Raw genomic sequence first — 14,515 nt, forward strand, 5'->3', positions numbered from 1 at the left:
CTTGAGGCTTGAATAGAATAGACTTGTAAGTATTAAGTAATAAAATTCTCGCTTCTTCTCTGATGTACTATATACTTGGAAAGTTGGATGTTACATTTTCAGTAGTTTTTTTAGTAAAGTAGTAATTCTATAGTGTTTATCATGCTTGAAATAGGTAGTATGCAAGAATCCAAATCAATTTGAGTGCATTTGAGTTTTTAAGAGTAAGATAATAAGTGTCCAGTTTGGTCGAAATTTCAACCGAAACCTGGAAATTTCGACCTTTTGCAAGGTCGAAATTTCCATTTCGACCGAAATTTCTTCCTTGTGGATATGCATGTTAGACACACTCTTGAAGAAGTTGTTGATGAAAGGAGGGCAAATGGAGCTACTCAGACAACAATCTTGAATAGAATAAGATTCAAAAAAGAAAAGAAGCAAGTGGATAACCACATCACTGATTGGATGTATCAGTGTGGTATTCCATTCAATACAGTTAAAGCTAAAAGCTTTGAGGTGATGATCGAGTCTATCGCACAATATGGTTCTCGGTATAAGCCCCCAACTTACCATGAAGTCAGGGTGCCTTTATTGAAGAATGCGAAAGAAAGAACGATGGAGATGAGGAAAAGTTATGAAAGGTATTGGAAGATGTATGGATGCACACTCATGTCTGATGGGTGGACTGACAAAAAGGGTAGGCACCTCATCAATTTTCTTGTCAATTGTCCAGCTATTGATCGTGGGTGACTTGATCTGGCTTAATATATGTATTTTTTTAATGAGGCTTATAACATCACATTTTCTCTGAAAACTATATCATGAGAATGAGAACAGTATTTTATTGTTTCAAACAACGAGAACAGTATTTTATTGTTTCAAACTTCCAATTGCTTGCGTCTCTTGCAGTCATATAAATTTTTGATGAATTTTTGTGGCTTCATGTTGATTTGTCATGAGTTGATGTAGCTTAATATTGATTTTTGATGACTTGTAGTGGCTTAATATTAATTTTTGATGACTTGATGAGGCTTAATATTGATTTTTGATGACTTGTAGTGGTTTATTGTTTATTTTTCATGGCATGCCATGGCTCAACTTGGTTATAGATGACTTGATGTGCTTAATATTGATTTCTGACAATACAGAGGTGTATACAATAACATAGCAGTGTTACAGAATAAGAGAGACGAAAAATTGACAGTTAAGAATCTAGGCAGTCACTTAGCCACCAAAGCACTTAGCCTGTACTCCATCACCTCTTCCTCTTGACAACTATGTAATGATACAGTATCACTTCACTGGTTGGGTCACCCTAGGCTTTGAAGGCTCAAACTGACAAAGAACTGGTCCCCAGTTATTTGGTCCAACAGGGGTCAGAATTAAATTATTTACTTATTATTTATTATTTCAGAATTTTTATTTGAATAGTTAGAATTTGAGTTGCACTCGAATATCTGTTCCAGAGTCCAACTAGGATGTGTTAATGTTTCTCTTTAAATGCTAGCTTGTAGCCCAGCAACCCAAGTGAATTAAATAGACGTTTTGAGTTTATCTTTGAGCATCATTGTGCAATATCTTTTGCTTCTCTCAACAGGCCCACTGTCATGTGACTATTGTAATCTTTATATTAAAAGGTACAGTGTTGGTAGAGAACAATTGAAGAATTACCAGTTAACGGTCGGCTCGTTATCATGCCAATTTCAATGCAAGTGCAAGGAAGCCGACCGACTCAAAGTCAGATTGAACAAGCTTTGACGAATCATGAGTTCCCTTATTTAAAAGCCTATAGTTGACTTTAGACTCAGCTGCCTACAAAGATAACCTTTTGATGAAATATCTAGACACATGCTCTTGACCTAACATTTAAAAAGCTTCATAGGCACAAGGGCACTGGGTTGAACATGTTACAGTCATTTATCATGATATTGAATTTCTTTGGAAGGAACATGACAAAAGAGAGAGACATCATGAACTAAATATTGAGGTTCATCCCTAACTGCAGTTCTGGAAATTTCTAAAGGAAATTAATCAATACTTAGATGTGTAACCAGATCAGTGATTGCTTACTTTAGAGGATTAGCCAAAACACGTTGACCCAAGGTCACGAAGCTAGTTTCTTGATTGGACATGAACCAAGCTAATGATGAAACACTGCAGAAAAAGAGCCAACTAGGACTAAGGACGAGATACTAGTGATGAAACAAGAGGAAGCAGCTGCTGATAACAATTGCATGACCAACCTTCCAGTAAAGACATGCTCTCTTACACCAAGAATTGTTGGGGGTCGAAGACCATGATTTCTTCGAAATTCCTCTACAAGGTTTCTCATTTTCATTGCCTCCTCAAGGTAGTTATCCTGTACACCAAAGTGTATAATCCAATTAGAAACAGGATCCATTTAACCCTTGAACCAATGAAACAAATTAAGTTAGGAAAAGCATATTTACAAATGTAACAAGTCAAGTCAGAATGTCAACCTAATTATTAGTCGGTAAAGATTTTAACTGAAAATGTTATCCGGACCTAAATTGAGTGAGGAGATGAGTGAGAATAACACAGAGAGCTGTAAAAAGCACCTAAAATCAAATTTTCATCCAATTTCAACCCATTCCAGCCAACATCTCCATTGTATGTACTTAAAACTGGTGCACACAGTGCATGAAGTTCCGGCTACTGCATGATCTAGGAAGTCACAACATATGTAAGTCAAGTCACGTGGAAGCCTACTTAAGGAAGTAAATTCTAACTAGAAAACAGCCGCATAGAAAGTGTTTACCCTAGAGGTCAGAACATCACATTCCTGCTTAGTCATAGGTTATTCTATTTTGACCAATGTTGAAACCAAAGCATTTTACGAGATATTGGAAGTTCCCAATGAAATCTCTAATATTGCAAGAGACTGCCGATAGTAATGAAAATGATTGTACAATTGCAAGTGATGCAAAAGTTTTTCCCTAATATATGACATTGTATAAGCTAAGGTACCCACTGAATTTTCTCCACCAGACCTAGACAAGTGCCACCCACTACTTCAGGTCAATGGGATCAAATATCATGGTCGTAAAGGTTTCAAAGAACCTTGCCGACTTCCTAAAGCCAGCTCATTAGATTATTTTATTAAAAACCACCTAACAACTCCCAACTCAGATTAGCTCACATCTGAATTAAGTGGGGTCATACAAACCCCATTTTACCAATCAATTATATTCAGAGCCTCACTTGCAAAATGCATTTGTTTTCTCGCTACTGTTGTTGAAAACTTTTAAGACACGAAGAATGTGCCTCAGATCCATCCTTCAATGATATATTAGCACATGAAATGATTGGAAAAAGAACAAACAATCGAGAGAAAAGTAACCCCCCCCCCAAAAAAAAAAAAAAAGGTAAATAGCATTGGCACTTCACTTGTCTGATGTTATCTTTCTCTTCTTTTCAACTTAGGGCTAGTTGATTGCCTTAGTTTAACTCAGCTTCATACATGGTCCCATTAACTTCCACTGAAGGGATAAAAGAGTAAAGCTTCCAATCAGCACGCATTTGCACATTTCAGTACCACCAGTTAGATTCAACACCTGCTAATTAAATGTGAATTCTCCCAAACTAGTCAACCACTATAATAAACATCCCTTGCTAGTTTCTGTTTTTTTGTTTTATTAAGTGTGCTAGGAAACATAAGCATCACAATTCACGACTCCTGTTCAGCCTCAAAATCAGAGGGGTATTGAATATGATGTTCGCAGGCTAGTCTTGAGATTATTACTTGGTGCGAGAGCTTGCTTACGGGATCTCGTCTCTCATATATTTGGCTGGTCTAACCTCAGGAAGTGGTCGTCTAAAGCAAGAATCTTCCGTCAGATTTGGAACTCCATCGTATTTGAAGTCAAAGAGTAAAGACTGTAAAGTGTCAGCGATCACTCTTCTAGTTGTGCAAACTCCCCAAGGAATGGGCATATTGTTTTCTCCTAAGGCTCTTTACTTGCCAGCTCCATTCCTCTGATTTCTCTTCTTAAAGAATAAGCTTTGTTCTGCAAGTATCAATTTTTGTTCTCCCAAGTCCCAACCACATACAAATCCAACCCTCCCCCCACCCCAACCCAAAAAAGAAAGAAAAAGATAAATGAATAAATTTTTTTCAGGGTTCCCACTTTTTCGCTTCCTTTCAGCAATCAGTTTCTATTCACCCGAAGGAGAGGGAGGGAAAAAAAAAAGGAAAAAAGAGAGGTGAAAACTAGTTCAACCATACCACTATCATCTAGCTGTTTAATTATTTTCAACACAGAATTGTCTATAAAGTTAATTGATTTGATCAGAAAGTTGTTACACCACCATCAGGACATTGTTGTCAGCAGCATAAAACAATTAAAAAGAAAGATAAATTCCTTGCCCTAGTAATCCAATATCATGATTCATGAGCACATATCAGGTTCAGGCAATGATCACATATGCAAATAATAAACAGGTGAATCAAGAATACGAAACAAGTTTGACCTGGTTCATATCAATGGTTTGAACAGCTTCCCCACGTGTGAAGACTATCGCATGGTTCTGATTTTCAGGCTTCCCTTCTCCAAGCTTGGGATCTCCAGGAAGCTTGATGGAATATATTTCCTACAAGGTAAGAGAACTCCAAATATCAATCTGATGATAATTAAAAAAAAAAATAAAAGCATACATGCAAGAATATATCTATTTTAAATTTTTAATCATCTATTTGACTAGTAACACTAGGAACCAAAAACAATATTTTTACTTCAGGATAGGTTCAGCTTAAGGTTTAAATTTTCTATAGTTTAAAATCAGGAACTACAGAAAAAGCAAGACTCTTGAATCTTGAGTGGGAAGTCAACCCAGGAAAACTTACTATGGTGTGTGCAGCCCCTCTAGGAGAGAAATTATTTGCTGAGTTCTCATCCAAGATAAGGAGTTGACTTGTCAACAATGCAAACATAAGGAATGCAAATAAAAGAAAAAATGGTCAACTACTATAATGAAGTGACCAAGCAGGATTTTCTAGTCAATCCCATGTCCGTTCTTGAGTCCAGGGAAGGATTTTTGTGGAGGATGACCCTATTCATCATGTGTTGAAACATTGAAAAGGGACATAATAGTAGAATATTCAAAGGCAAGAGGCAATACTTATACAAAGTCAATCTTCTATCAGTTTATTGGTCCTCAAGATATAATAACACAGACTTATAAAGACTTCTGGAGAGAACTTCCATTTCCCACCATGGTGTTATGATGCGTGACTCTTATTTACGTTAGGGTAAATAACACCTAAGGAAAATCTAATGAGTTTCTCTTACCTTCATTTTAAATGAAAAATACTGCAACTGTATACAAATCGAAAATGACTTCAAAGAAATAGGAAGAGGTATCAACATTCATGAAATGATACATGTCCATGATATGCTGTCTGAGATACTTCATTTCACATGATATTGTGTTTGATGTTCGTTTACTTTTTTCCAACTCCAACGTTATCTTTCCCATACCCACTCTTCCCAACATACCCGTAAATCTGTGAACGCAACTGCATCACACGACCTATACTATGACCAACTCACCCCCTCTCCCGCCGCCCCATTCCCTTCCTGAACCTGTATATACTACGACAGAAACACCAGTTGATGAGTTTCATTTTGTTGTCTAGTATAAGACCACTAATCACTAATTAGTAAATGTCAATACAATGGGAGAGCAACAGATTAAACACGAACAGAAACAAGAGATGTCAATCAAATGGGAGAACAGAAGTGGGTAACAGAAAGGCAGGCAATGAACGGTGGGGCAAGTGGTGCTGCCGGTGATGGGGAGATAATAAGAAGGGAGGTAAGATGCGGTGGGATGGGGTTATGGTGTTAATTCTTTGGTGGGATGACAAAATTTGGAAAAGGGAGTGGATTGAGTTGCAGGGCCGGAATGGGTGATGTAAACCCAGGTTTAGGGTTAGGGGTAGGAATGGAAATTCCCTAAAACTAAGGGCTGCCCAGAATTCCAGAAACGAGAAAGACTATTCTAGAGTGTTTGGGGTGTTCTACAACTCTAAAACACAGCTGCTATGTTTAACTCAGACCTGAATTTTTAACAAAATCTGAAAACTACGGTTTGGGGAGGGTTTTGGCTAGGATGGAGAGCGGGTGTGCTTGCTGCGTTGAACATTCAACCCTTATTTGAATGACTTTGGAACATAGGGAGGGTCTGAACTGCAGTAGGTTTTGGTTTCAGAAGTTTGAAAAATAAGTTGCAGAAACTTAGGAGAAGAAGATGAGGAGGAGAAATTTCATTCTAAGGAAACAAAGCTAAATTGAGAGACCAACAGTTGGGCTATCACCTAGAGGGACGCCGCAGATCCTAAGGGGAGAAGAAAAGGAGATTAGGGGGTGGAGTTCTAGGGTTTCCGTGTGGAAGAAGGGTGGGGGAGTTTGCGGATGCTAGGGGAAGTGGGGGAATGGGCAGGGAGGATCACAGGACTGAGGGGTAGGGACTAGGGGTGTTTCAAGCGGGAATGGGAGCTGCTGCTGTATTATGGCAGCAAGGGGGAGGGAATTACCAAGGTTTACAGGACAGGGGAGGGGCAGTGGAGAGGCTGGAGATGAAGGGGCAGGGGTAGGGGAGGAGAAAATGAGGCTGGGTGTTCACATACTTGTTAGGAGCTTCTGTAGAGCACTAATGGCTTCTGTGAATGGAGATTAGCTGCTGATAGTTGAAATCTTCAAAATTCACCATGGTCCTCACAAAGAGAACCATGAGCCTATGTTCCACAAAGACTCTTGATTTTATTCAATCAAACTTGAAGAATTACAAAGAATACTAGGCTATTTATAGCATTCAAAGAACTCCAGGACTAACTGGGATTCCTTGATAGACAAGGAAGACACCACATAATCTGGACTCTTGATTTGGAATCTAAACAACTAAAGACACGTGCTGAAAAAAAGACTAAATAACTCAACACTCTATCTAAGGAATTCTACTTGAAAAAAAAATCCATAGGAATCTCAACCACAAACTACTAAAAGAAAACTTCTAACTAAACCCTCCTAAAAGATAGGAACCGTCTTTGTACAAGAGTCTTCTCTTATCCACAACCTAACCAATTCAGATACAACTCAAATTAAGAAATAAAAACCAATTCAAACTCTAGAAATTAATCTGGAAATAATTCCAGCACAGAAAAGAGGGCTAAAATGCCTTAAATACCCCTCCTAGGGGTTCCGCCAGCTCATGGAAGCATCTTAAAGCCATCCCAAGGGCCCCACCTAGGATTTGGGCTGGGGGCCTTTGTATTCGCATCATTGGGCAGGGCATAGTTTGGGATTCCAATCTCGATAGGCATCTCGGTTTCTCAAAAAACCAAGATCTGGTAAAAATCCTCAGTTAACTTGACCCAACTCGAGGGCCCATCTTTGTAAGTATTAGGGCTTAGTTTGGTCTAGAATTTGATATTTAGCCTATTTTAAACCTTCTAAACATAGTGGGGGCCTTAGATTCATGAGAAAACAAGTGTATATATGAGTTCAAACTCGATCCTAACTTTGACACCGAATCACCATACATTGAAGGAGTGAACATGTAGACTCATAAAACATGAAATAAAAGCTATTACCTAATAAAAATGAAAATTTAAAGGTTTGAAGTCAAATAATATATCAAACATGTTTTACTGCGATGATACTCCTTGGTTGGTGGGTCATATGTCCATTTCTAACATTCTCTCGGCCTTCGCCCTCTTTGACTCCCTCTCTGGTCTTAGGGTCAATCTTGACAAGTCTACCCTCTTTCTTTCTAGTGTCTTTGATAAGTTGTGAGCCACCCTCCTCCATCTCACTAGTTTCAAGCCTGGTTCCTTTCTAGTTGTCTACCTACGCTCATCCCCGGCAAACTCACTCGTCACCATTGCTCCCCTATGCTTGACCACATTCGTAAGAAGCTCCAACTTTGGAAAGGCAAGCTACTCTCTTTCGTTGGTAAAGTGGTGCTCATTCGCTCTGTTTTTTAATCGTCCAACCTCTATTGGTGTGGAATCTTCTCCATACCTAAATCTATCATCCATGCCATGTAGTCCCGCTTTGTCGCTTTCCTTTGGAAGGGTCGAGAAGCCTCACGCTTCATCCACCCCGTTAGCTAGTTGGCCATCTATCGTCCAATCTCTGAAGGTGGCCTAGATATCTGTCGGATTCGAGATGTCAGCCTATCTCCTTAAACTTATTTGGAAAAAATAAATAAAAAAAATTGGATGAGTGAATAATATATTAAAAAGAAAGAGAGAAGAAGAAATAAATAATGGTACAAGAGGAAAAGGGGGGGGGGGGAATCAGCCACTAAATAGGGGGTTGGAGAGTGAAGTTGAGACCCTAGCATACAACAATGAGTCTGTTCCTTGGGGTATCAACAACCAAGGGGTGGGGAATATTGAGCAGTTTAGCAGAAACATCAAACTAGATGGCATGCCAAATCGTGTCTAGAGAGCAAGATTTGGAGGTCCATCGCCTAAGATTGTGCTCCCACCAAAGATGGTGAATTGTGGCACTAAAGACAAGCTTACCGATGCGGTAACAAATAGAAGTACCTGAAAAAGTTCTCAATACCCAAGACCAATCACAATCAAAACCAAAGGAACGCCTGGAGCGAGGCCAAATGAATGCAAGGGCTTTTCTCCATAGAGAGTTGGAGAAAGGGCTTGAAAAGAATAGGTGCTTAAGATCTTCCAGACCATTCCAACAAAGGGTACAATTGGGATTAGCTGGGATATGGCGGCTAATAAGGAAAGCTTGGGAGAGAAGGGCTAGGTTAAGGGCTCTCTAGAGAGTAAGGGAGTGGCGGGGGATGTGGCCTTTAAACCAAACCAGGGAAGGCCAAGGGGGCAAGGTGGAATGGGATCGAAAAAAGTTCCAAGCTAAGGATGTGGTGAATGACTTGGTAGTGGAGGGGAGCCAAACGAGGAGATCTGAAGAGAAGGACTGGATAGGGGGGAGAGAGTTCCAGACTTGTGTGAGACTATGATGAGGGAGGGGGGCCTAAGTTAATTGGGTCCTACTCTTATCTCCTCCGCTTTGATTACTTTTGGACCGTCCCTATGCCCTCCAATTCTTCATGGGTCTGGAGAAAGCTTCTCCTGTTGAGACTGCGTGCTCTCTCTGCCATCTCTACCCTCTATCTCCACGGGCTCTTCCATCTCTTTTCAGCTTGACCCGTGGCATCCGATGGGTATTCTTTTCGCCCTGTTAGGTCCCCATGTTGTTTATGACACCCACATCCTCAAATCCACCCCTTTGTCCACCTTCATCACTGATGGCTCTTGGGGCCCTCGACCCCCCCCAACCCTTGTCTCATACAGGTTTGGGATTCCCTCCCCCCTCTCTAACTCCCCTCTCGATCTCACTGTTTGGCTTTCGTCGCCTTCTAAAACCTTTTCCACATCCTCAGCTTGGAACCTCCTTCGTACGCCCTCCCCCAAGCCCCCTTGCCCCCCTGGTTTGGTTCAAAGGCCACATTCCCTGTCACTCTCTCACCCTCTGGAGGGCCCTCAACCTTGTCCTCCCCACCCAATCCTTCCTCATTGGCAACCACATCCTAGCTAGCCCCAACTGCATCCTATGTTGGAATGGTTAAGAGGACCTAGAGCACCTGTTTTTTTCTTGTCCTTTCTTCAGTTCCCTCTAGAGAAAAGCCCTTGCTTCCATTTGGCCCTGGTCAATAAGCTCCTTTGGCTTTGCTCGAAATTGGTCCTGGATTTTGAGAAACATTTCTGGCTCTTTCATTTGTGACCAAATTGGTAAGCTAGTCTTTTGTGTCACTATCCACCATCTGTGATGGAAGTGCAATCTTCAAAGATGGACTTCCAAATCCCACTCTTTAGACACGATTTGGAAAGCCATCCATTTTGATGTTTCGGCTAGGCTAATTTCCATTCCCCACCCTCCAGTTTGTTGATTCCCCGAGGAAAGGCTCATTGTTGTCTCCTAGGGTCTCAATTCTTCTTTCCGGTCTTCCTCTTGAATGCTGGTTATCTCTTGTTCCTTCCTTTGTTCTAATATAATTATTTATTCATCAAAAAAAAAAGGAAGGAGTAAAAGGGAAATTCCAAAGAAGCTGGTCGCTTGATTTTACTGAACATTCAGAACCCAAGGTACCCTCTAACTTCTAGTATATTTTGTTTTTTAGGATCATTAGCTGGAGGTGACTTGAAGCAGAGAATATAGATGCATTGTGATTAATAAATAACAATAGAAAGGCTCCCATGTCCATCAAAGTTCAACGGTGAGTTTGTCAATGTCAATTATCGGACAACAATGTACTACAATAAGCACGAGTGACTGCTGAAACTTTACTAATAATGTAGACCCAAAATTCCATGCTCAACATATTGTATCCAGGCTATCTTACTAGACACAACAAATATGTTAATCAGGAAAAGGGGGTGGAAAACCTACTTCAGATTAGGAAGACAGCAGCAAAACAAAGTTGCATATAATTTCGTTGACTAAATACAAGTTGTAGTTCCCCAATGAAAAGAATTCTCTTTACCATTTTCAACTGTGCAAAAGAGAAATACTGCAGTATGTAACTGGTATAAGTGCATCATACAAACTATATTTACAGTTGAGATTCCAAAATCTAAGAACCTCAAATTCTATTAATTTGAGACCCCCAGAACATGCAAGAACATTAGTGCAATAAATAGACATCAGATAGAAATAATGCAACATCTCATGCACGTGACCCAAGAACCTTCTCCCCAAAAAATGCACCCACTCACTCAATCTCACATGAGACTATAAGAGGTTGGTAAGAATAGTAGTACCATAAGCCTACAGAATCTCATGGTATTCTCTTCATGCATGAATTAGAAAGATATGCTATAATCTGCCATTAACTTCAAAATATGAAAATCAACACTCAATTCACTGGTTTTCTCAAAGGTTTACCAGTAACTGAGAAAGCAAAACCAGCGTAGTTTCTAACATTTGGATTCATCTAGTGATCCGCATACATAAAGCATAAACTAACACATGTGGATTCTGGAATGCATCAACTGACCCTCAACCTCACCGTACGTTCTGCTTAAAAAGGGTAACTGAACCACAATAGTAATCAAAAAAATTCAGACATGGGAGTTGGAGCTATGTTTACCAGTAATGTGCTACCCCACCATAGAAAAGTGCAAGAGAAAAAACATATGAAATAGATTTCACTCAACAATGTAATTCAAAAGCAACAGATTCACTGCCAGTTCCATATTTTACCACTTCTATTCTACCACAGATATTTATCCCAGCTAAATACCAAATTCTATGATACCAACAAAATGAAAATAATGAGGGATACCACAGGTTCTTCGGTAGGTTTTTATTCATATAATGAGCATTCCCCATACAATCTGTATTGTAGGACTTCTTGAGTATCGCAAATTGAAAAAGCAAAAAAAAAAAAAAAAAAAAGTATCCAGTAAATTATTAAATCAAGATACATGTAACTTCTCTATCATTTATAGACCAACTGTTTACTCATTATGATTTTTGTTTCTTCAAAATGTGTCTACCTGATCCTTCCCATGCACATCAGCTTTTACAAGTTTTGAGTAGAAACTCTTTGAAACCTGTCCATTATCATCAACACTTTCTTCCATATGTATGTAAGCAACTCGAAGTGCTTCATTCCTAATTAAAACAAAAACAAAAACGAAAAGTACATCATCAAAATAATAAACATAAAAAAGGAAAACACAAACATCCTATGCGATGCCAAGAAAAATCAACAAATAAGTGGAAAATGCGGATAAAATAGAATTATAAAGTAAAATTACCACAAGTTTACAGAAAGCAGAGGTCTTGCAACCTAATGACTGAGGATTCCATAACGGAAGGTGGTAAATATGTTTCCATACTCAAATCAAATAATATCTGGTAGGATGAATTGCAGATACAGCATCAAGCCCAATTTACAAAATTGCATCTGCAATATCCAGTCCAATTTACAAAATTGCACCTGAAACCACAGGCTTGCCAGAGACGGCACCTGGGGTTACCTGTGTACCTGTCATTAAAAAAAATCACATGAACTTCGTGTCACCTTTAGAAACTGGTGATTCTAGGGGCAGTTATGTCCATTCAGCCTTTTAAGTCTGTTTTGGTTGTCAATAATATGGGTTTTTTAGTGTATCAAGTGCAGGACTAGAATGGTCATATGTTTTCCTTTTAAAAGGTTAACAGTGTAAAGAATACCTCTGCAGTAGAATTTAACATAATCTGCTGCATGTCTCCTCCTTCGTGAGACTGTTCTTTCTTCCTAGACCTTTTTCTATCTCATTGGTCTGATTACAGTTTACAGATATTCTAAAATGGTATCAGAGCACCTGTAATCAGGTTCTAAAGTTTATCTCCTTCTGTCCGCTTCTATTTTGGCTTTTTCCCTTTGTGGTGTGATCTGTGCAGCCACCTCCTGCTGATATAAGTCACTCCTGCCATCGTTAAAGGAGATCTCTTCTTGTTCCTTTCTTTTACTTCTTTGAGGATTTTTTTTTTTTTTTTTTTGGGGGGGGGGGGGGGGGGGGTTGCTGGCGCTTCTGCTGCCAGTGGCTCAAACCTGGATATCACATTGTTTGGCCTGCAGCTATTACTGATCCTTAACATGGACATTCCTCTGAAGGTTACTTGTCTATTTATCCATCATGGCTATAGCCATAATTCTCTTGACTGTTGCTGCAATATCTACTGAAGCTTCTAAAGCGATTTCTTATGGCGATTTTGGGTTCTTAAGTTGCCCCTCCCCCACCTTTTTTTTTGTTCGGTTCTCCAAATTTCTGGGTGATCTCAGAACTCAGAAGCCTACTTCTAACATGTTGGAGGTGTTTTCCCAGCATAACATTATTTTTATGGGTTCTTTTATGACATCTGGTCATACTCAATATCTTGTCTTCAAGTTATTACATACTACCATGGCTTTTTCAGTTTCAGCAACAAGTTACACCTTCACAGTAGCATTACAGCACCTTACAGGGACTCATTGAAGAGTCGAATGTATTTCAGCCCCCTACTACATATATTGAAAAAAGTCAAAATAGTTATTTTCTCCAAATTTCTCACTGACCTGAACTCTAATTTGAAGGGAAGTTGTTTATTGGCTGGTGATCTGTTTCGATTGAAATGATACAGCATACTGCTTCCTGCCAAATCTCAATCCTCGCCCAAAGACAACTCTGCTTCCTTGGCCTCTTGCTGCCAGTGATTGATGCAACTCCAGCACCGAATTGGCCCATTTTACTTGAAATCAACCTAGTGGTGGTCAGGCCTTTGTTTCATGCATTTATGTGACCATGGACCAATTCCATGGACCCACAAATCTAGCATAAGGCCCAGCACGAAAATATGTTAGTTTACTAGTTTAATTGGTCTAGTTATGTATTCTGCCCAACTTATAAGACTTGTAAAAATTCCAGTTTACTAGTTTAATTGGTCTAGTTATGTATTCTGCCCAACTTATAAGACTTGTAAATATTCCCACAACTCCTTTACTATATCAATATGAGTAACCAAATCAGAAACATGATTTTCGTACTATTTAGCATTTATCCAAGAATACGTGCATCAACAGTAATCCATGTAGAATCAGTCTTTAATCTGTCAGGTGACCTTGTTAATCCCTACCAGTCAGTTAACATAAGTTTTACAAGCTTAAAAAACACAAGTTCTACAGGCTTATGCCACTGCTGATAGTCACTAACTCCATCAAGTTTATACTTTATAGTCAACAATTCTAGTTGAAGCAGCTTTCAAGTTTCAACTAGAGGGTTGAAATTCAGGTTTTTGCCAAACCGAGACGAAACCTCTATTGATGGAATTATACAGTTCGGTTTTTGACCAAGATGGACCATCACCCTTGTACCAACCAAACTGGACCATTTCGACCCATTTCTCTTTTAAAATGCTTGGAACTCAACCGAGTTATGTGATATTTCACAGAAGTAGTGTTCCAGTTTCAACAAAATGGTCTATTTTTTCTTTTTGGGGCCAAACCAAGACAAAACCTTGTAGAGCATATGGTGGAGTTGCTAATGGCCCTTCCTTTAAGAGTAGATATGGGGGATCATCGACTACTGGTATGCATGATGGGAGATCTCGGCAAGATCTAGCGAGATATCTCGTTTTTTCAAATAGGCGAGACAAGATGGAGGTCGAGAGCAGAGTTGGAATATCTCACTCGAGATCTCGCCATATCTCGCTATATCTCGCTGGAACTCTTAATTTTTGCCTTTTCTTGTGTATTTCGACTGGATTTTCACTTGCAATTACTTTTAGCACATCTACAACATCGAAGGAAGATCAATCATTATCTGCTTGTTTTATGAACTTATGATTTAATGACTTATATAAAACTTTTAATGGTTGTATAATTTTATTATTTTATTCTTGAAAATTGAGATTGTGATACTCATATGGATGGAATTTTGATAACATTTAGGTTACTTGATGCATTGGATACACTTGCTTTTCATTTATATGCCTTAAAGGTTCTATATTACATGTTGTAT

The 14,515-nt window shown here is 39.2% G+C and overlaps 1 protein-coding gene across 1 annotated transcript in view; it reads right to left on the reverse strand.

Annotated features, from left to right (window-relative positions):
• GSL8 (glucan synthase-like 8) overlaps window positions 1-14,515 on the reverse strand; it is a 102,222-nt gene that overhangs the window by 18,475 nt on the left and 69,232 nt on the right. The window contains exons 35-38 of the mRNA XM_089167276.1: window positions 11,528-11,645; window positions 4,471-4,590; window positions 2,223-2,338; window positions 2,050-2,133 (exon numbers count right to left, since the gene is read on the reverse strand). Of these exons, the coding sequence (XP_089023402.1) occupies window positions 2,050-2,133; window positions 2,223-2,338; window positions 4,471-4,590; window positions 11,528-11,645 (438 nt within the window). The remainder of the gene's footprint in view (window positions 1-2,049; window positions 2,134-2,222; window positions 2,339-4,470; window positions 4,591-11,527; window positions 11,646-14,515) is intronic.

This window comes from Hakea prostrata, chromosome 8 (genome assembly GCF_041222555.1).
Source record: "Hakea prostrata isolate BN-2017 chromosome 8, UWA_Hpros_2, whole genome shotgun sequence".
Lineage (NCBI taxonomy): Eukaryota > Viridiplantae > Streptophyta > Magnoliopsida > Proteales > Proteaceae > Hakea > Hakea prostrata.